At 46.5% G+C, this 22,441-nt stretch overlaps 1 protein-coding gene across 1 annotated transcript; it reads right to left on the reverse strand.

The window, feature by feature from the left end:
- Window positions 1-5,134: 5,134 nt before the first annotated feature.
- Window positions 5,135-18,094, reverse strand: T265_07247 (hypothetical protein; the record flags this gene model as incomplete). Its single annotated transcript, XM_009172721.1, has 4 exons — window positions 5,135-5,258; window positions 9,321-9,619; window positions 10,693-10,944; window positions 17,963-18,094. 4 exons carry the CDS (start codon window positions 18,059-18,061, stop codon window positions 5,135-5,137), a joined length of 774 nt encoding a protein of 257 aa, XP_009170985.1.
- Between the last annotated feature and the right edge of the window lie 4,347 nt (window positions 18,095-22,441).

Raw genomic sequence — 22,441 nt, forward strand, 5'->3', positions numbered from 1 at the left:
CCTCCTTCAGGATGGCGCAAGCCGCGAGGTGGACAGTGCATGACTTGGCGGAAAGGCGTGAAAGAGATTACGAACAGTTTGGGTGTTGTATGCCTTCCTGGATGGCGTCCCCATGACCCCACCTGTTCTTGACTGGAGATATTGCGAGAAATGGCGGCTAAAAGATGTTAGGTTCGTTCGTCCCATTATTTCCTTTCCTGACTGTCTGATTGAGCGCCTGGAGGTGTAGACACTTCAAAATGATTGATGTAGGCCAGCACTAAATCGCCTCCCCTTCCACCGTCTTTCTCTTCTTTTCACTGCAGGGCTTTAAACATAATTATGGTTGTACAACGGTGAAGCACCACTGTCAACATTGGTGTTGCTGTCTTTGATGATGACTCATGTTCATTTGTTATTTCACCCCACCCCCCCCGTGCAAAACGTTAATCTTCACAGTTGCCCTTCATTTCTACACGGTGTATCTCCAAACACTGGGGTAATTTTTAATGTGGTACTGGTTTCATCACTTTTCCAACTAATGCAATGCCATCCAATCGTGGAAGGAACTTCTAACCAGAGATTCTTCACCCTTCCCCCGCAAACCGTAAACCACTTTTGTGGGTAATAGAAACTAAACCGAAATCGATAATCCCGATAATGAAGCGCCGTCCAGAGGGTTTCATTCAATCTCGAATACCAACCTTGCAATACATCCGTATCGTTCAGCTAGAGCAACCTTTCGGTGCCTAGTTGCCATGCCAACCGAAGGTTGTACGAGGGCCGGGATGCTGCCAGGTTGCCCAAGCCTAGACAGACGAAGTCGAGAGGCAGAGGTCGGGTTCGAACCAGGGACCTTCCGGTCAGTAAATTCGCGCTCTAACCACTTGGGCCATCTCGCCATCCATCCGTATACACGAGAACAAGTGAAAGTCAATCTTGTTGTTGGATTGCGTTCCACTTTAGAGGCGTGACAATTGATCAATATATCAATATCAGTGTATATGCACCCTTCACGTGACAATAAATTTGAGGACGACCAGTTAGAGTAAACGTTTTTCAGGACCACAGGAAGTTAGGGTACCTGGTTCATTTATGAAGCTTCTGCGATTAAATTTGGCATTTAAGCCCTCAATAATGTGCCACATTTATCACCGATTGTGCGAGAACGTTTTCAGGCGGGATTAAAGAGTACAGTATAGAATATAAGCAGATTTTCGAGAACAAAATAAACACTCAAACAGGAGTTCATTCGGTTGTTGGATGAAACTTAGGAATTGGTGGCCTCCATAAAAAGACCACGACCCCAGACGGAGGCACGTTGACCAGATCCCACTCGTGACCTCAATTCGGGGCCCCTCCATTTGACTGAAACTAGTCACGGACAAAGTAGTCAAGAGTGAAGTTAAGCGGACAATCCTGCGTTTGGAGCGTAGAACACCTTACATTAATTCCACTCATTTATTTGAACTTGGAATCACCGTAAAAGAGCTACTAATCGACGTTGTTTGACCGGCCACCCACTGCGTCCATTCATACTCGCGGCGAGAACATTTGACTCGGAAGCAGCAACCATGAAGTGGGGAATAAAGTTTCCATTCGAACCATTCAGACTCACTCGCCTTCCACCAGCCTCCATCGGTCAGTGCCATTAACTACCCTTGCTCAACAGGGTATGCCCCAGAAGTTTGTGAACATAATCCGATCTCTATATTCCACATACTTCGGGCCGGGGAAGGTGCATGGTGAGCTCTCTAAAAGCCTCTCTACAAAAAGTGATGTCCGGCAAGGATATCCACTCTCTCCGTTCTTGTTCAACTTCGTCATTGGTGAAATAATGAGGTGAAGGCTGGAAGGTCTTCAAAATCCAGGAGTTCAAATTGTTGCTGGTGAGAGCCTCGTCGTTATGGAGTAAGCAGATGACATTGCTCTCATGTTTGAAGACCAAGGCGAAGTACAAGCCTTGTTGAATCAATTGACCACCATCATACTATTTTTGGCATGCGTCTTGCACCCTCAGCGTGCAGTCATGCTTCAGAACTTGCAGTCACCGAACACATCCGTTAAAATTCAAGGAGAATCACTGGAGATCGTGGAAAATTTTACACACCTCGGTAGTTGTATTAACTCTGACGGAAGTGTGTCTGATGAAGTCAGTGCAAGAATCTCAAAGGCTCGAATCACGTTTGCTAATTTGCGTCAATTGTGGCGTCAGAAAGGCATCTCACTAGATCCTAAGGGTCGTGTGTACCAGGCTATAGTAAGGGCAGTGTTGTTGTACGGGTGCGGGACATTGTTTCTGCGGACAGATGATGTGAGGCATCTTCAAGTTCCCGACCACCGATTCCTTAGAAGCGTGGTTAGTTTAGGATGGCGTCAGCGTGTCAGTAACGAGGTGATTATAAAACGGGTATTTGGCTGTGCAGCAGGTACTTCAATCCGAGGAAACATCGAGCATCATCGACTACGGTGGATCGGTCATGTGCTATGCATACCGAAACACCGTCTACCGAGACGAGTGTTGTTCTCCGTGCCTCCTTCAGGATGGCACAAGCCGCGAGGTGGACAGTGCATGACTTGGCGGAAAGGCGTGAAAGAGATTACGAACAGTTTGGGTGTTGTATGCCTTCCTGGATGGCGTCCCCATGACCCCACCTGTTCTTGACTGGAGATATTGCGAGAAATGGCGGCTAAAGGATGCTAGGTTCGTTCGTCCCATTATTTCCTTTCCTGACTGTCTGATTGAGCGCTTGGAGGTGTAGACACTTCAAAATGATTGATGTAGGCCAGCACTAAATCGCCTCCCCTTCCACCGTCTTTCTCTTCTTTTCACTGCAGGGCTTTAAACATAATTATGGTTGTACAACGGTGAAGCACCACTGTCAACATTGGTGTTGCTGTCTTTGATGATGATGATGATGACCAACCTCCATCACCGACGATGATTCCGTCTTCCGCCGAGAGACATTGTGTGGAACCGTGCGCGCCCGGTCGTTATATGCAGGTGAAACTTGAGTTGTATCGGTGTAGGAGGATCCGTGGCCAATAGCTTTCGACCACGGTGCCCATAAAGTCTGGTGGAGACAAATGATCCACACTAGACAAAATCCACTATTGAGGGCTTCCCAACTCATCTGTATCATTTATTCATTTAAAATTTGTTTTTTTGCACAGTCATAAAAGGAATTCGATCACAGTGTGAGAAATTGCCAAAGATGACACTTCCCAAGCATGCGTGGGAAACAAAGACCTGGTTGGACCGTTCTTCTTAGACATTATTGCCAGGAAGTAGAGCAATATCATTTATTTAAAATTTGTTTTTTTGCACAGTCATAAAAGGAATTCGATCACAGTGTGAGAAATTGCCAAAGATGACACTTCCCAAGCATGCGTGGGAAACAAAGACCTGGTTGGACCGTTCTTCTTAGACATTATTGCCAGGAAGTAGAGCAAATCCCCGAACTGATCAGTGGGAATGTCTGCTCGTCCGGCGAGTTCAGTCCGGAAACGTCACACAAACAACAGAGTTATTTTGCTTTGATTTGGAAGATTGCACCACCCGGCTATAGGTGTACGATTTTTTTCGAGTTGCTCGTCCTGTCTCCTTTATTACCTAGGAGAAAGCGATGCCGCGACGCATGAGAAAAAAGACTGGTTGCGTTCCACAAATGTTCGATTCGAATATTTCCAAAAGTGAATTAGTTGCTCAACGTTGGAATACAATCCTTGCTTTTGGGTTCACGGACCAATTAATTACGCCTGGCTCCAAAAATACCTGACCACTGATTCTTTTTCATCGACACTATTTACCTAAACGGAGCGGTCTCCATCAACATTAACGATGGAAGGTTCCCTTCTCCATCAATTAAGCATCTACGGAAGAAAGGAATGCGCTAAGAAAAGAAGCGGTGCAGAGGTCGAAGAGCTTACACATCAGCCGCCTCAGTAGGGTCTATGTCAATCCGATTCTCGGAAGTGAAAGCTATCGTGAAGTGTGGCGAGTCCTGAAGAGGGTAGGTGACCAAAAAACAAAGATGTGTTCTTCTATCCTTGAACTAGAAAAAACCAATCAGGAACTTTCGGACACCACCAAGTTTGTTGCCTGGGCTGGCACAGTGTCAGAAGCGTGTAGGAACATGAACGAATGAAGGCGGGCAAACTGTGTGGAGCCGATTACCTATCGCTGTCACTTCAGCAAAGGATTGGAGAATTCATCTTGTACACCTGACGCAGGACAACTGCTGAAGCCTTCCACTGAGGAGAGGAAAATGTCGGTAGCTCAGTAAGCGTAGATAGTGATCGTTGGCTTGTTCGCTGAGCTGGGCAATTTGATTGCAAACCCTTCACCACCAATCGAGCTGACATGATCAGTGCGTTATTGAGGAGCGTAGTAGTGCGTAGCGGTGTGTTGGTGGTTGTGCGTTGAGTACTTCCCCGCTGTCATAGAACAGTTTATTCATACTTTTCTTTCTCTTCTTGTGAGCGGTACAGACCATCACCCTTGGTTTTCGTATCCAGTTGAAATATGCTGATGACTCCGGTCTATTACACGCGTTTGAGTTTGGCATAGAGGATTGACACGTTTCATAATGGACATCCGGGTATAAGCCGCATCAGGACCATTGGCCCGAGTTTTTTTATTACATCGGAGACAAGGAGGGCAACTATCACTTAACTGCGGCATCCGTTTTCAACACCGACAACGGTACGCTGTTCCCATCCCGCCGGTTTGGTGGTATCGCCCGAAGGTATGACGTCACGTATATTCCATTCCATCCGCAGTCATATGGTCGAGGGTTCCGTAGGTACCACGGCAGAACTAAAGAGCAACTCCCAATCCACACTCTCGTAGCGGCTACCCTCCAGCATATTTTATGAACAGGCGGTTGAGGCTCACGCATGACGCTATCCTGCCGACACCCACATGCCCTCAATCAGCCATACGAAGAAAGTCGACGTGCCGATCTAAAAGTAACGTACATGTGAGGGATAATCGCCAACACACTGGAAACTGGTGTGTCGGAATCATCCTCAGAAGAATCGGTCGGGTGACTTATAGCGTCATCAATACGGAAAAGGTATTTAAACCAGATAAGGCCGACTGATTGCGGAAGGGGTATTCAGATCTCAACCTGTTGCTTGAATCGTTCGACCTTCAAGGACCAGAAACAAAAGCCACTGCTTCATCTGTCCGTCCCAGCAGACCCATTGCTGCAACAGAGACGCCAACAGAGTCGGAAAACAGGTAGAGCTCTTCAAAATCAGCCACCGGTGGAAGTCTGAGGTTGACAGGTCAAAAGAATGCGCCAGGAAGGTCAGAATCCTGAAAATAACCCAAGCATTCGAAAACTATTGGCAACAACCAGCTCCGAGATGGCTCAAGTGGCTAGAGCGCGAATTTGCTGACCGGAAGGTTTGTGGTTTGAACCCGACCTCTGCATCTCGACTTCTCCTGTATAGGCTTGGGCAATCTGGCAATATTTCAGCCCTCATGCTTTCTTCAAGTGGCATGGTGAAAGACTATAATTTTATTACTACACCGCTAAAATCGCTTCAGGAAGGCCACCGAGTCTACGGGCCAAAACAGCAAGTTATCAGTTGGGCATTCAGGTAACCAATCAGCGACGACAGACGATCTCCGAGTGCGTGACCTAGAAGCAATGCCAACCAATCAGTCAACACCGACCAGATAGTCTGGATTCAAGGTCAAAGCTGCGATTTAAATACGGCGACGCTCTCTGCACTCACCTGTTCTCAATAAAGCAGTTATCTGAAGCGGGGGCTCGCAATCACTTAAAACACGTAGATAATGACTGCAGGTGGTGTCTGTCCACAGCAAACCTACAGCTAAAATCCAATTTAGCACCTGTTACCAGTTCCCTCGCTCTTTCCAAACGTAGTTATCCAACTCAACGATGGTGTTCAATGATGAAAAGGAACAAGATGATGACGGACCACTCGATGAACCTCCAATAAAATCGACGATAAAAACAAGGAATCGGACTCGGGTGATGGTTGAGTTGAAAAACATATCTGTACAACCAATGTCTTCCATAAGAGGAAGTATGCCCGAATTAGCCAGTGCGCAGGATGCCACCGGACAGTAATTCTGAGATAGGCATCTAATTGCATGGGTGTGATTATCATTCTAAGAGAGAGCCCTTGGTTGTAAAGTCCGATAATGACATAACGAAGATGACGGTTGATAAGCGAACTGTCGCTCGCAAAAGTTTCGTGGAAAACGCAGGCATCCAGCTCAGTGAAGGAATCGGTCTAGAATTTCGAATGCTCCTTAATTATAAAGCGAGGACCGAAAATTGATTAACCCAGTTCCATGCATTAGAAAGAAGCACTGTGTCCAATGGTGGAAAATTAAACGCACGTAACCCGTGACCAGAAACTCGACCAAGGGCAATTTGCAAAGAAAGAACAGCACCTACAAAAACTGTTGCACAATGGGAACACGTGATCGCACGCATGCACTTTTGGAAAGCGGAAGCACCATTTGTATCAAACATGTGGTTGTCATGTCCGCACAAAAAACTACGAACAATTGTGGAACAACTAACTGGACTGCGTGACAATTACGGTTTGACAAATCAGTTTTGATTAGGAAAAAGCCAACACAGTACAAAATCAGATACTGTACGTTGCAGGTGTTCCTTTTCTGACGAATATGATAAAACAACGCGACCATTGTTCACTTAGGAATTCGGGCAAATGGGAACGTCAGAGGACTATAAAAAGCCATTGTCCCACATAATTCAACGACCCCATACCTGGTTTTAGGGCGAGATGGATCAAGTGGTTACAGCGCGAATTTACTTACCGAAAGGTCCGTGGTTCGGACCTGACCTCTGCCTCTCGATTTCCCCTATGTTTAGGCTTGGGCAATCTGGTAGTATCCCAGCTCTCGTGCTTCATTTGGCTGGCATGGCAGTTAGGCACCGAAAGGGTGCTACAGCTGAACGATACCTGCTTTTAAGATGTTTGCGCTTAAATCGATTAAAAGTAAAGACCAGGAGCAGACGGTTGCTTCGGGCTTTTTCTCATGTTGCTCAGTCATTTCCTCGGTTGAAGATTCCGAGGTCAACATGCCAGTATTACCGTCAAACACACGAACGGAACTCCGAGAGCCTTCATTTGGGACTTGGTAGGCGAGTGTGAATTCTTCAGTATGCGAATTTCTAATCAGAGGCTTCATAACGTTCTCTACGAAATCAAGAGTTCATCGCGTGACAAAACATTTCAGGTACTCAATGATGGTTAATTCAACGGCTCGTAAAGCCAAGTTTCACGCAAAATGAAAAAACGCTGACCGAACCGACCAGTCAGTGAGCCTGTACGTAAGACCTAAGACGTTTAACCGGGGGTATATATATGATTCCTCTAAACTCGCCAAATGGGTCCAAACAAAAACGAAACGCTGAGCATTTTGGGAACTTCTAACGAAGTTCCAAACTCAAGGGTTGGAAGTTGTCCAGTCTTCCGGAAGGATTTATGATCGGTCGAACAAAATATTCCATCTGGCCGTTGACTTGTTCGCTGAGCTGGACAGTTTGGTTGCAAACGTCGGGGTGATATTTCGAGTGGAACTGTGTCACATTGATGACATCACTTTGACTGATGACGGAAAATTTGCAACCGAATTTCCCAGCTCAGCGAATGAACCCAAGTCCATCATTCCAAGCTGAGCGACCAATAGTCTTTATCTACACATCGGTAGCTATACTGCATGAATATGTCAGTGCTTGGTTCACATTCAACTGCAAGGTACTTGTGTCCCCGATGATTTCGAATCTGGTCACCCCATATGCAACATTTTGTCTCTGGAGAGCAAATCGGTTCAACGAGCCTGCTTTTCGACACTCAGGAGTTCAGTCAATACTTGACTTCGTGTCCGTGACTGGAGGTTGAGTGCAGTTCCATCCTGTTCTGGGCCAAACGTTCAAGTGTCCAACAACTGGCCAAAAGATCATGGGTTCGAAACTCTGATTTTTCAGAGGTGCGCACTGCTAGTGATCCCCAAAAAGAATGAAGCACCCGCACAGTGCTTCTCGGTTTAAATAAAACGTCTCATGTGTTGATACTGACACTTCACTGCTGCACAACCACAAAGTTGATCTAACTCTACCTAAAGCCTTTGGATGAAAAAAGAGCGGTTGAGGAAGGCCACCCAGTGGTGACCTATATTAAGCATTCTGAGGTGTCTACACCTCAAAGCGCTCAACCTGGAAAGATAGCACAAATATAACGGACATCAATCAGTCGCCATTTCTCGCTGTGCCTCCTACCAAGCGCAGGAGGGGTCACAGTCACTCCGGCCTGTAAGTCCTACCGCACCAATAGCACCCAATCGTTCAGCTGTAGAACCCTTTCGGTTCGCTGTGCCACCAAGCGCAGGAGGGGTCACAGTCACTCCGGCCTGTAAGTCCTACCGCACCAATAGCACCCAATCGTTCAGCTGTAGAAAGAACTCGGTGCCCAGCTGCCATACCACACGAAGGCAACATGAGGGCTGGGATACTGCCAGGTCGCCCAAGCCTAGACAGGGGAAGTCGAGAGGCAGAGGTCAGGTTCGAACCACGGAGCTTTCGGTCAGTATATTTGCGCTCTAACTACTTGTTCCATCTCGCCCCAAACTCTTTGTAAACTCTTCCAAACCCTTCTGCCAAGTCATAAGTTGTCCATCTCGTGATATGTGGTATTCTGAAGGAGGCACGAAAAACTTGTTTCGGTAGACAGTGTTTTCAGCATGTGTAGCACATGGCTGACCAGCCGCAGTTGATGGTGCTGGATGTTTCCCGCGACCGATATACCCATTGCACAGCGAAATACCTGTTTTCTAGTTACCTGGTTACGAATTCGTCTCCGCTATCTGACACCAGAAACGCTTCTGAAGCATTGGTGGTCAAACATCTGATTAAAACAATCAACAACAATCTTAAGCAAAACACACGTCAATCGCGGACTCAAGAGAACGGCTCAATTAGAGTTAAGGTAATTCAGAACACCACAAATTGGAAGATGACAAAGGTGATCGCAAGGGGGTGTGTCTCATAGACCAAACAAACTGATTCACAAACTGGTCCCAGTGGACAGTCTCCTACGGGTACGTATTACATTGTTCCATAAACGAAATCAGTTGTAGAGGTGGATAGTAGGATGTTAACGCCAAACAAGAGAGATGGATGAATGAATGAATGGCAAACAGCCCAATCGGCTTGAATCGCTGAACAACGGTGAACTACTATAGCCGCGGTTTTACCAGAACTCACTTGGAACAAGGCATCAGAATGGAAAAAAGCAACTTGGCCATCTCAATTGCCTAAAGTATTCACTGCAAGACGCAGCACTTCGTAGGTTTTGCAGTGTTTTGGATCCGCACGTGTTCAATTTTTTGCTGCTCGCCGGAACCCGGAGCAGGCACGGATGAAACGTGACCGACAACGACCTCACAGGTGATTGGTTCGTTTAGCGATGAAGGGTCAGTGGGTGTAGGACCATTGGACGTATGCCGTGGGGGAAAGGCGTGCAAGGAATCTCCGTGGGAGGACGTTTTAATCGGATGTTGGGGGGTCTCGTTGCCCAGTGCGGAACCATTAGCAGCACGACGAAGAGAAGGGTCGTTAATAATGACCTAGGGGGATTATGAGAAATCGAAAATACGCGTGATTACCGTCTTCTAATGAAAGAACTGTTTTCGTATAATCAATCAAATCAACCGTTCAGCTGTAACACCCTGCTAGTCCCTAGCAGTCATGCTACTGTACTTTTATCAGCGACAGCAACAAGTGCTCAAAAGCAGTTTTGCACATTCCCAACACCAAGATTTACTTGAGGAAAGGCACAAAGAAACGTACGGAATAGTTCTAATGCTAGTCTATCACGAGGATTCAGAGGAGTGTGAACGCTTTTTCGCTATACTGACCAGGTGCATTACAAGGCTGTTCCATCTCGCCCCAAACTCTTTGTAAACTCTTCCAAACCCTTCTGCCAAGTCATAAGTTGTCCATCTCGTGATATGTGGTATTCTGAAGGAGGCACGAAAAACTTGTTTCGGTAGACAGTGTTTTCAGCATGTGTAGCACATGGCTGACCAGCCGCAGTTGATGGTGCTGGATGTTTCCCGCGACCGATATACCCATCGCACAGCGAAATACCTGTTTTCTAGTTACCTGGTTACGAATTCGTCTCCGCTATCTGACACCAGCAACGCTTCTGAAGCATTGGTGGTCAAACATCTGATTAAAACAATCAACAACAATCTTAAGCAAAACACACGTCAATCGCGGACTCAAGAGAACGGCTCAATTAGAGTTAAGGTAATTCAGAACACCACAAATTGGAAGATGACAAAGGTGATCGCAAGGGGGTGTGTCTCATAGACCAAACAAACTGATTCACAAACTGGTCCCAGTGGACAGTCTCCTACGGGTACGTATTACATTGTTCCATAAACGAAATCAGTTGTAGAGGTGGATAGTAGGATGTTAACGCCAAACAAGAGAGATGGATGAATGAATGAATGGCAAACAGCCCAATCGGCTTGAATCGCTGAACAACGGTGAACTACTATAGCCGCGGTTTTACCAGAACTCACTTGGAACAAGGCATCAGAATGGAAAAAAGCAACTTGGCCATCTCAATTGCCTAAAGTATTCACTGCAAGACGCAGCACTTCGTAGGTTTTGCAGTGTTTTGGATCCGCACGTGTTCAATTTTTTGCTGCTCGCCGGAACCCGGAGCAGGCACGGATGAAACGTGACCGACAACGACCTCACAGGTGATTGGTTCGTTTAGCGATGAAGGGTCAGTGGGTGTAGGACCATTGGACGTATGCCGTGGGGGAAAGGCGTGCAAGGAATCTCCGTGGGAGGACGTTTTAATCGGATGTTGGGGGGTCTCGTTGCCCAGTGCGGAACCATTAGCAGCACGACGAAGAGAAGGGTCGTTAATAATGACCTAGGGGGATTATGAGAAATCGAAAATACGCGTGATCATCGTCTTCTAATGAAAGAACTGTTTTCGTATAATCAATCAAATCAATCGTTCAGCTGTAACACCCTGCTAGTCCCTAGCAGTCATGCTACTGTATTTTTATCAGCGACAGCAACAAGTGCTCAAAAGCAGTTTTGCACATTCCCAACACCAAGATTTACTTGAGGAAAGGCACAAAGAAACGTACGGAATAGTTCTAATGCTAGTCTATCACGAGGATTCAGAGGAGTGTGAACGCTTTTTCGCTATACTGACCAGGTGCATTACAAGGCTGTGTAAAATCAATTTTTGTTAGAGATAGAAAGCCAGTTATACCCCGCACTAGACGGTTCCCACAGAGAACAGGCTAATCTAATGAGAACGCAAAACGTCTTTTCAAGTGCCTCCGTAGCTTACTCAAAGGTACTTCGTAGCCATCACTCCACTCACATACATGACAGTACAGCTCACCGCCACTCAGTAGTGCATGAGATCTGTATTTTTTCTTACACTCACAAATCACGCCACACAACCGCGGCTCACTTGACTACACAGCTGACAGTCGCTCCCTGGATCTCAGGACTCGCCTTCTTGCCCTAAATTTACAAGTCAGGACACACAAGGGTGACTCATCTGACATTGACTGCCTACCGTCTGACACGTGTAGCAACAAGTCATATCTTGAAACCCACGAACACGCAAACGTAGCTACATATAGGAAGACCGAACACAAACAACAAACACGGACTCGCGCGCGCATAGGTAGCATGAATTCAACCACTCTCCACAAGTCCACGGACAATTACGGAATACGTGTAGCAGCCATACTGAGGAGAAAACACGTTCCCGCCGTCCGGACTTTCACCAAAAAGCCCTCACAAACGATGAGCTTTTCTCTTTCGACTTGTTCTCGCATTGCATTTATTTTTATACGTGTTCTAACTCACCACTGTCAACCATATTAAAAACTTTTATTAGTGCATACACTGTGCACTAATAAATCCTCGCCATGAGTCCGACAGCAATGATACATCTACGCTGTGAGCTACCGCTGTTTTAATTTCTTGAATTTGCCAATACTTTGGACATTTTCCTCCTCTCGAAATTCGGGCATCCCGATGTTTACACTAAGGTGTGAAAAATCGTTCAGCTGTAGCACCCTTCCGGTGCCTAGCTGCCATGCCACACGAAGGAGACACGAGGGCTGGGATACCGCCAGGTCGTCCAAGCCTAGACAGGGGAAGTCGAGAGGCACAGGTCGGGTTCGAACTACGGACCTTCTGGTCAGTAAATTCGCGCTCCAACCACTTGGGCCAACTCGGTCCAACACACTAAAGTATATTAAAGCTTCTCCACAGCAGCTGCTCACAGAGCTAGTCAAAACATGACACCAAAAAGCGATGTGTTGTAACCAGGTTCATGGTCGTGGGCTGGACTGCATATTTATCTGAAACATATGCACGCCTCTCAAATTCAGAGGAGAAATGGTATAATGGTTGGTCTGAGAAAACGTTTTCTAAATCGCTTACAGCCAGCAATGTGAAGTGCCAAAATCGGAAACCTAAGGGGCCATTCCAGAACCGTGACTGTTATGGGCGGTTGCTACGCAGTTAAATTGTAGATGGGTTCTTTTCACTGTAACTACCATCCTTTCCAACTCTGGAAAACTGCCTTCTAACATATGAAGTACACGTCCTTAAAGGGGAAACCCATGTAGTGTAGTCATTTGAACTTTCAAAGGAAAATTAACTTTACGAAAACAAGCTGGCGTACCTCTGGATTATTGGCCTGATGTTTCCAACACACAAGAGAGGTGTATCGGAGATACCGAAGAGCTGCACGTAGCGGTCAGACCCATCGGTCGCCAACCCTCATCATGGTCAAAAACAACAGCGTCACTGTTGGGACTGAAGCTTCAGTGTCGCTTATCCAATTATACTTGAAGCCTTAGAATGAAAAGAGACAAGACTGCCGAACTTGTCACATTGGTGACAAATGATACAGCCTGGTAACCGCAGCATTGGTCTTTCCAACCAGAGAAGCAATTCGTCTTTCACCAGTCCTCCAGGAAATCGTCCAGCTGTAGCACCCTTTCGGTGCCTAGCTGTCATGCCACACGAAGGAGGCACGAGGGCTGGGATTCTGACAGGTTGCCCATGCCTAGACCGGGGAAATCGAGTGGCAGAGGTCGGGTCCGAACCACGGACCTTCCGGTCAGTAAATTCGCGCTCTAACCACTTGGTCCATCTCGCCCCCAATAAGAAACAAATAAGAAAGGATCTAGATAGACGAACTTACCAACCACTCTGATAGGTTCGTCTGCAGGTTATACAAGACAGTTACCATTTCTAAAGCATCTGATCCAAGGGCGATATGACCAGCCTGTGGACTGTTGGTGATCGAACACACCGAAAGAGTTTTGGATTTCTATGGTATATGATGCAGGCAGCACGACCTAAGGCTGTGATTCCAACGTCGTGGATGGTGTAATCGCGTAGGTTATACCAGCTGGAAATCAGTCCCCGTACTGTGAGAAGTCGTATAACGAGGGTCTGTAAACTCTAACAGGGCGAAAGTGTGAGAGGGACGAGTTGGAAAAGGTCGGCCTTAAAACCCACACACTCCGTGCAGTCGACCGTGATCGCTGGCGAATTATCCAGTACGGTGGGAAAAAATAAACTTTGTCATGAGTCCGATGTGGTTCCAAACACATCCGCTACGCGCAGCAACATCAAAAGTCAAGCATCTATACCTTACTCTGCTCCTCCGCGTCACACAAAACCTTGCAGCCAAGCGGGTCAGAAGGCTGAGTCATTGCCTCTGAATAGGTTCTGTCAAGAGAACTCTAACATCCGCTGCCTCGTGGCTTTGACAATTGCGTCCTCCAACGAACAACAATGACAGTTTTTCACCATCCGAGAGCTGTTTTTGATTTTGTCGACCATCATAAAGGTTGTATATTCTTCCTCTGTGGACACGTACGTGTCTAGAGTAAACTCTATCTTGATTTCCAAGTGCTCTTTCCCCCCTTCACTTTCGACTTCGCAACTTATATGCTGCCTGAGTCTCTTTTACGTGCCTCCATCACCTCGTGGATATTGAGTACGCTGATGATTTTGCCAATCAGAACCTCGTGCTTGCAGATAAACCGATCGACATAGTAGATAAGTTCAACTCTCTGGGCGGCTGGATAAGTTGCGGTGGACTGCCGAAATGCGAGGTCACTTTTCAGATATGAAAGGTCAGGGTAGCGTTTGCTAACCTTCATCGTTTGTTCCGTCGAAGTGACTTTCACTCTGGCTATCGACGGTAGTGTGTCCATTACTGCGTTTCGGTCTATCTTGCTTCATGGATCAAAGGCGTGAACGCTGCCTTCGAAAAACCATGTGCTTGATCAGTGGAGCCAATGAAACATTTACCGGGTCTGATGGGAACAACAGGTCAGTAATGCTGAGGTACACCGAAGGGATTTCACGGAAAATCAACTGGTCACAGTCCATAAGTTACGCTGCCCTGCAGTCATTTTCGGCTAGTCATGCGTCGAACGGCGACTACCAAGTCCATGACTTGAAAACTTCTTTCCTTCGGCTAGTCCATGACTGAAAAACTTTTTCCTTCGGCTGTAACACCCTTTCGGTGCCTATGGTGCCGCTGCGTTCAAAACAAGCGGATTTAAAAGGGGAAGATTGATAATGTGAAAGTGGAGCATTCGTATCTTCTCTGGCGAATAAAAAACAACGCAGCTCCTATCCAACGGATGCATTAGCTTGAAGAGAACACTGCGAACCGATAACCAGACATTTGATCCACTATCCTAGGAATTAAGTGGTTTACAATGAGAAGATCGACGTCACCATGAGTTCGACACAAAGCTGAAATACACACACGACGAAAACAAACTGGGTACATCCAGAAGAATCAGGCCAGTCAGAATAAGACCTACGTTGCACTCATTGAAGACCTCTTACTCAGTCTCAATCTAGTTACCGTCTTTCGCTACAGATGACCCGCCATTATGGCTCAACCGGCAGCCGTCGCACCACGGCAAAGTTCAGCCTCTTCGCGACGGGTTGACGACTGAATAATTCCAGTTGCATCAACAAAGGTTTGTATCTGAAAAACCAGCATGACATGGCGTGAATTTGTCGACAGCGCCTCACGACCTTTGTTCGAGAGGCGCGTCCAGAATTAGCACAGCGCCGTGGGGACTGCACGGCAGCAGGAAGGATGTAGCCAAAAACACTCAAGTCCATCGGATCCTGAGATTGACCTCTTACACACACTCTGTCAGACTTAACATTTGGTGGGCTATGTCATCATCATCATCATTGTCAGCCGTAATAACTGCGTACTCGTCGTACAATGGTTGCAACTGCCGCCGTTTCGTTCACCGATGATTTGGGGGGAGGGGGAGGTAGCTGCGCATTGCAGGAGGGAGCTGATAAATTGGTGGGCTATGTAACTCTACAGTTTCGTAGAGGGAAACAGGATTAATCCGGAGGGCTGCAAAAAAATCTTGATGCATTAAACTCCTGTGATTCTTTCAGTCAACGCACGACGGTACGGCATGAGTGGACGTTGAGTGTGAAGCATAGAGTCCCATGAACGTCGACGGTGTATTGGGACAAACCAAGGCGCTTCTAGTCCCCATTATCACTGTGGCGTAATTCAAACCAGCACCAAACGGGTATTCAAAATCCGGCATGGGATTATTCACAGTTCAGCTGTAGCTAATATAACTGGCGCGTGAATCCAAGATTGACAGGGGACTTTTGAGTTGGGAGATCTGAGGGGCAAGCTATTCATTGAAGGCGAAAGCATGGATGCATACGGGCCATGTCTGCCGACGTTTTCAACATTCGACGTGTCCCGCCTTGGGGTCCCCATCCAGGGAAACGGTAATATAAAGCGCATCTGTGTTGCTGGTAATGGTTGTCATAATTCGCTGTCAAGATTTTGCTCAACGTTTCCTGACTCGCTCCTACAGTCTGGAAAGTGCAGTCTCTGAGGGTTGCAATCCAAGGATAAGCACTGACGATTGCGGAGAATTTTACACACCTCAGTGGATGAAACAACTATGACGGAAGTGTACGAGTCTCATAGACCCTAACCTTGATGGCAAACTGCGTCACTTTCGGCGTCAAAAAGCCATATCACAGGATCCCAAAGGCCACGTGCACCAGGCTACGGTAAAGGTTGTATTGTTTTGCGGCTGCGAGACATGGCCTCTGCGGACAGATGTGAGGCGACTTAAGGTTTTTGACCACTGATTTCCCCGGAAGCATGGATAGTGTTAGATGGCTTCAAAGGATTCTCAACGAGGCATCCGGAAAACGGGTATCCGGTCGTGCAGTTACTCCAGTAGCGGAAAATAATGCAGCACCACCTGCAGCGGTGGTTCGGCCGTGTAGTGGGCATTCCGAAACAGTCTCCCTTAGGATGGTGCAAAACCCGAAAAGGACGTGATTTGGCCCCGAAAGAGATTACGGAAAGTTAAGGTGTTTTTCGTGTGGTCTGCATCCCAGGACGGGGCCCCTGTGAGCCCGTTCTGCTTTGCCGAAGATAATGCAAAAAATGGTGGTCGATCGTTGTCAATTCCGAGCCGAATATACTGAGTACTTGGTGTAAACACCTGAGAATGTCTGCTATCAGTTAGCACCAGCCCCCTGCCTCGCCCACTCATTCTGAAACTATAAATATAATCGAATAAACTTTGTGGTTGGACGGCAGTGAAGCACCAGTGTCAACAATGATACTGCTGTCTTTGATGGGGGCTTCATCCAAAGAACAAAAGCTATGAGCACACTGACTGTGTGCAACGTCTGAAAAGCGGCATGAAAATGGCCTAAACCACCCTGTTTATTGTGAATTTAAGTAATAATGACCGACGGAATAAAAGCTGACACACCAATTGTTTTTTGGCTTCCGTACAACGAACCCGAACGCCAAGACCAATAGCGGAAATAACCTCGGAAGTTACAAAGCTGAAGCACATACAGAATTACCTTCACGTGACACTGGTCAAGGTCCACTACATTGATAGGGTGTCCGCCGGTCGCGAGGAAATGAGACCAAGGGTTGAAGGTATTCGAAGTTTTGTAACGGCCTGGACTACAGATGGCGGGAAGAAACTCAAGGACGGGTTGCTTTACATCTTTGGCCGGGTCTGTCCCGCTGTGTTGGTGCCGCCAATCTATGGTGATCCTTCAGACCATTGTACTTTGGTACTTTCTTTGTAACTTATCATTACTCAAATTGTACCACTTTCTATCTCTCACTAAAATCTCAGCTTATTCCTCTTCTCTTCATACCGAATCACTTTTGTTTAAAATGAACGAAAAAGAAATATGGATACAATACAAATTCCGTACCTCGTGAAAGGCGTGTTCCCTTCTTGCTGTGTCGAATTACGCTGGCAGTGAATTAACGAGCGATGATCTACCTTTCAGACTACGACGGGATGGAAAGTATCTAGGAATATATCCAGGAAGATTCCAGGAAGGAGATCGCTTTGGATTTATTGTGGTGGTAATAACTAACTGTACCAACGAACGATGAGTTGTATCCCACTTGATTTCACTACTCTGAACTGGTATTTGCTCACGTTATCCACTACAAATCTGATTTGATGCGATATCCACATCCGCATTGGGGTAAATTTACTCCACAGCTCGGTTAAACGCTCGACGCGGCAGGAAATGTAGACTAGAAAATCCACAGTTCTAGACCCCTTAAGGTTAGGGTGTGGGGGAACCAGCGCCCCCCCTAAAAAATACCAGACTTATGTGGCTTGGAGTTAGGCGGTCAAGCGTTGAACTGGCAACATCCCAGTGGTTCACCACTGAGCGATGACATTACGGATCAGCGGAAGCATTGAGACTATCGGTGATTCACAAAAAATGAAATTATTGGTCCCGTTTTATTCTTACTTGGAAAAACAGATGGAGTCCCTACTTCAACACAAGCCACTAGTTTTACAGAGAAAAACAACATAGGAACCTACCGTATCCCGGAGGATCGTTGAATTTTTGAGGATGCTATCGGCCTCCAGTGACAACTCCCCACCCGGTCGAAATGGGTTAGTTTCCACCTCAGTACCCATCAGAACGCCCAACGACGGACGAGAATACCTGCACGACGCAGTTTGAAATATAAATGCTGAGGCTGACCTTGAAATTTAGCTTACGGCTTCACAGTCTTATCTGTTCAAGTTCCAGTAGAGCTAGGTCATTTCGGTGATCCCAATTCGGCATCCGGGACAGCGAAGTCGAGGAACGTTGCTTGGCTTTGTACTCGGTTTTGGCGGTGATCCGCCGGTTGTGATAGCAAAACCAGTTTGGGGAAAGTAGTAAAAGCACAATGTCCCCTAATCGCAATAAATTATAATTGAATGTTACTGCTCATTATATCACTCTGAATCGCTGTTGTCACCCACGGACTCAAGGATTGATATCCAAGTTTCCTGGGTCATTTTCGTTCTTGCCGTTCAGCGGCTGTCGTTTACCTGAAAAGCACAAGTAAAAAAAGGATGTATCACTGCCCTATATGTTCACAGGGCGATGCAGTAAGGTTGCCAGCGCGAGGACTCGCATAAATAAGTGTCTAATAGTGCTTTGAGCTTGATTCTAGAAGGAGCTTGGAATACCGCCGAAGGAAGATTATTCTTCACAGCTACTACTCGAGATGAGAAAAAATTTCGCCTAATGAATGTGTGCACTCCGGTCTTGAAAATCTCAGCATGCGCCCGCCATGTGTTTGCAGGGTCAGCGGCGAAAAACCTGTTGGCCATGCTTTGTTCAAACAGAGCACATGTAGGGATTAGGTCCCTTCGGAGGCAACGTTACTCTATGGGAAAGAGGTCCAGCATCGCGAGACGCGTTTCGTAGACAACGGCAACCATTCTCTTAGCGGCTCGCTGGACACTCTCAATGAGGTTGGCGTCTTTCGTGCGTCCTGAATAGACAATTTGGTTGGTATATTCAAGGAGCGGTCTGACGTAGGCCCCACAGAGTATTCGAAATTCTATGCCAGTAATACGGTAGGTGTGCCGAGGCATCCGTAAATCGACAAATGCTTTTGATCGGAGTTCTCGTGGTGCGGTGAAAAGGACAAGTCTGAAGAGAGCCAGATTGTCTGATCCATTTTGGCGTCTATCCTCATTGCGTTTTCTGGCCCTTTCTCACTATGCATGACGAAGGCATTCGCTGGACCTCCCCCAAACGTCATATGGACAAACTTTTCGTCATTCAGCGGAAGATGCCAGTCCGACGACCACTGCTTTGCGGCCCTACTTCCACTTGGAGGACACTGGTACTGGGACTCCAGGATTTCAAGTCGTCTGCAAAAAGTAGATTATGACTTGCAAGAACGTCTGGAAGGTCGTTGACATAGATCAGAAACAGCAGTGGTTCCAGAACGGAGCCTCAAGGAACCCCATTGAAGACCGGCGCTGGAAAAGGTTAGGTTACTTCAAGCTTAATTCAAGGTTTAATGGTCTAAAAAGCAAGCAACTTTACAACGACCATAGGGTGAACGTATATACACAAAGGGACGAAAAAATATGCGTAATTTTTACTGAGTATCACATGGAGTTAAACAGTTCCAGATTCGGTTTGGACATAAGATATGCATCTAAATTGTTCTTGAAAACGTTTAAACTCGGCGAATGTGCAACATTGGGAGGTAGGGAGTTCCAAATGAAACATACGCGGACCGCAAAAAAGTTCCGTCGACAGTTCACCCTCGAGTGAGGTACCGCGAGCGAAAAGTTATGCCTCCTGCCCGTTCGTGTTCGACGTCGGACAAAAAGGTCTTCCAGCGGATGATTAGGTGTCTTCAGTATATTATATGTTAGAATTAGGTCTCCCCTGATGCGCCGATAGTAGAAGTCAAATAGGTTGAGACTGGCAATCCTGTCTTCGTATGGTTTATTATGCAATCCAATTACCAGCTTCGTGGCTCGATGATATATTCGCTGTAGAAGAATTATGTCTTTTTGAAGCCATGGTGACCAAGCTTGTATAGCGTACTCCATGGTTGGTCGGATGTAGGTATTGATTACTCGGGGCAGTGCCAGTCGAGTGAAACGACCAAAAATCCGTTTTAGGAGCGACAGGACTTGTGAGGTCCTCTTGTAGACGGCTGTGCATTGCAAGGAGTTTCTTAAACAGCCGCTGACCCACACGCCCAGATCTTTTTCTTCACTAGTCCAAGAAAGTGGTTGTAGACGCAACGTATAGTTATATGCAAAGGGCTCCCCTACACGGAGCATTTTACATTTTTGTAGGTTAAACGGTAGTCTGTTTTTCAGTGACCAGTCATAAAGTGTGGAGCCTGTTCCCACTCGAAGTGATCTGTTTGATAGGAATGCCTTGATCCAGTGTAGGAATTTCCTTGAATCCCGCAAGTCTGGCGTTTTGAAGCAGGCGGACGTGTGCGGCCCTATCAAATGCTTTTGAGAAGTCGGAAAATATGGTATCCCATATTCCGTCGTCCTTAGCTTGGGTTAAGCTGTCCATAAACACGAGCATGTTTGTCACAAAAGAAGGGTTTGGGAGAAATCCGTGTTAAGATACCACTGTTGGGTCATGTACATTCATATTTGCTCCACTTCTTTTCTTTTTGTCTGTGGCACGAGAGGCGTGGATAAAAGAAGAACAATGATTATGGTGTGCTCGACCTTCATACGATATAGGCAACAGAGTAACACTTACAAATACCTTTTCGTTTCCATATTGCCCAAAATTATACAGTTTCCAGTCCGTTTTGTGTCTAACTAGACGTCAACTATAGGTCTCATCTGATTTTGGATAGTTTTGCCTTCCAGCGCCTTTGTGGTCCCCGTTCAAGCCCAATCCTTCTGGTTGGATTCGGATCGCTATATTTCTTGAGGTACACTGGTGACTTCGCGTGCGTCCTTTCTATTTTCAGGATTACTGAAGCCATGGAAGTCATTATGTGTTGCATCCTGCTGAACTGCTAATCCCAGAATTACTTTCAACTGTGATAAAAATTGTGATTCCGCTCATTCANTGGAAGTCATTATGTGTTGCATCCTGCCGAACTGCTAATCCCAGAATTACTTTCAACTGTGATAAAAATTGTGATTCCGCTCATTCACGGACATAGTCCCTTCACAACCGAAAGTGTCGATGATCAAACTATTCGGTGCGTGCCTGTCTCGAGTAGGTTGTGACGGCGATGGTTCTGACGGAGGACCCAAGTCGTTTATCTGCTGCACGCCTGACAGCCATATAACGACCAGGACTAACCCCAAAACTGCCACGAAAATCTCTCTGAAGATGCTCTAAGTAGGATTTACAAATTGAAAAATCGGGATCTACATGCCTGCTTCCTCAGCGCCACAATCATGCTGGTGACGAAACGACCTCGCCTTCACGCTCTTCATGCAGATGCTGGCTATAAAGTGTTCAGACCTCTGAAGCTAATAAGCGCAAACTAAGCAAATGGGGGCTCTTCACGCTGCACAGATGGGACGGGAGAAAACCGCCAGCGACGCCTATAGTTTCTTCCAAAACGTTTGGTACCCGGTGAGTAAACCCCGTTCTACGGAAAGCTGTTCCAGTGACTGGGCTTTTCAAGCCGGAGTAAAGAAGGGGCCCAAGAGAGCCGCCTCCTGCCTCCTGTCAAATGGATTCTGCATAATGAATACCAGATACTGAAAGCTTCATCGCCTGTGGTACTGTTGTGTACAAAAACATGAGTGCGCTGGACTCAGTGCAGTTATCAAATATCCCTTAGAAAGTCTCATTCTCGTAGCTGACATGCATCCACCACAAGGTGCAAATGTTCAGCTTTAGCTTCCAAAATGAAAGCAAGGATATTCTGCGTAGATTTTCATGGTTTCATGAATAGGGCTTTCACATACGTTGCCGATAGCTCAGACGTCTAAAACTTGACGGGCTTCTGAAAGTTGGATGAAGAAATATGATGGCATGTTTCAATCCAACCTTGTCTGGGCTGTCAAACTAGGAAATTTTCGCTGTCGTTAAGAGGTCTGGCGAACCCGATCGGTCTACAAATTTGATGCTTTGCGAAATTTTTCGCAACGTTAGCTTTGCAAATGTCTTTAAAATCCTCGTTTTTTTATCCGTGAATGAGCTTCTGGTTTAACATCTCCTATGGGCTAATCAAAGATCCCAAGAAGGATGTTGAGGACCCCATCACATATTTCCGTGCGGCCACACAACGAATGTGGCCACAGCACAATGAAGTGTATCATCTTCGATGCTGATCTGTAGTAGACTTCATTATCGGGTATTCACATCGAAGCACCCAATCGAGCCAAGCAGTATTCAGACCTGGCACTCCAGAACCGTCAGAAAGTGAATATTAACGCCTCATAAGCTCAAGTAAGCGCGGCAATGGCTAAGTATTCTCATCCGATTTGATACAAGTTGAACTCCAACGAGGATGCATATGTCCAAATGACCCCAAAACAACAGTGTAAATCATGTTGGTT

This window comes from Opisthorchis viverrini (genome assembly GCF_000715545.1).
Source record: "Opisthorchis viverrini unplaced genomic scaffold opera_v5_166, whole genome shotgun sequence".
Lineage (NCBI taxonomy): Eukaryota > Metazoa > Platyhelminthes > Trematoda > Opisthorchiida > Opisthorchiidae > Opisthorchis > Opisthorchis viverrini.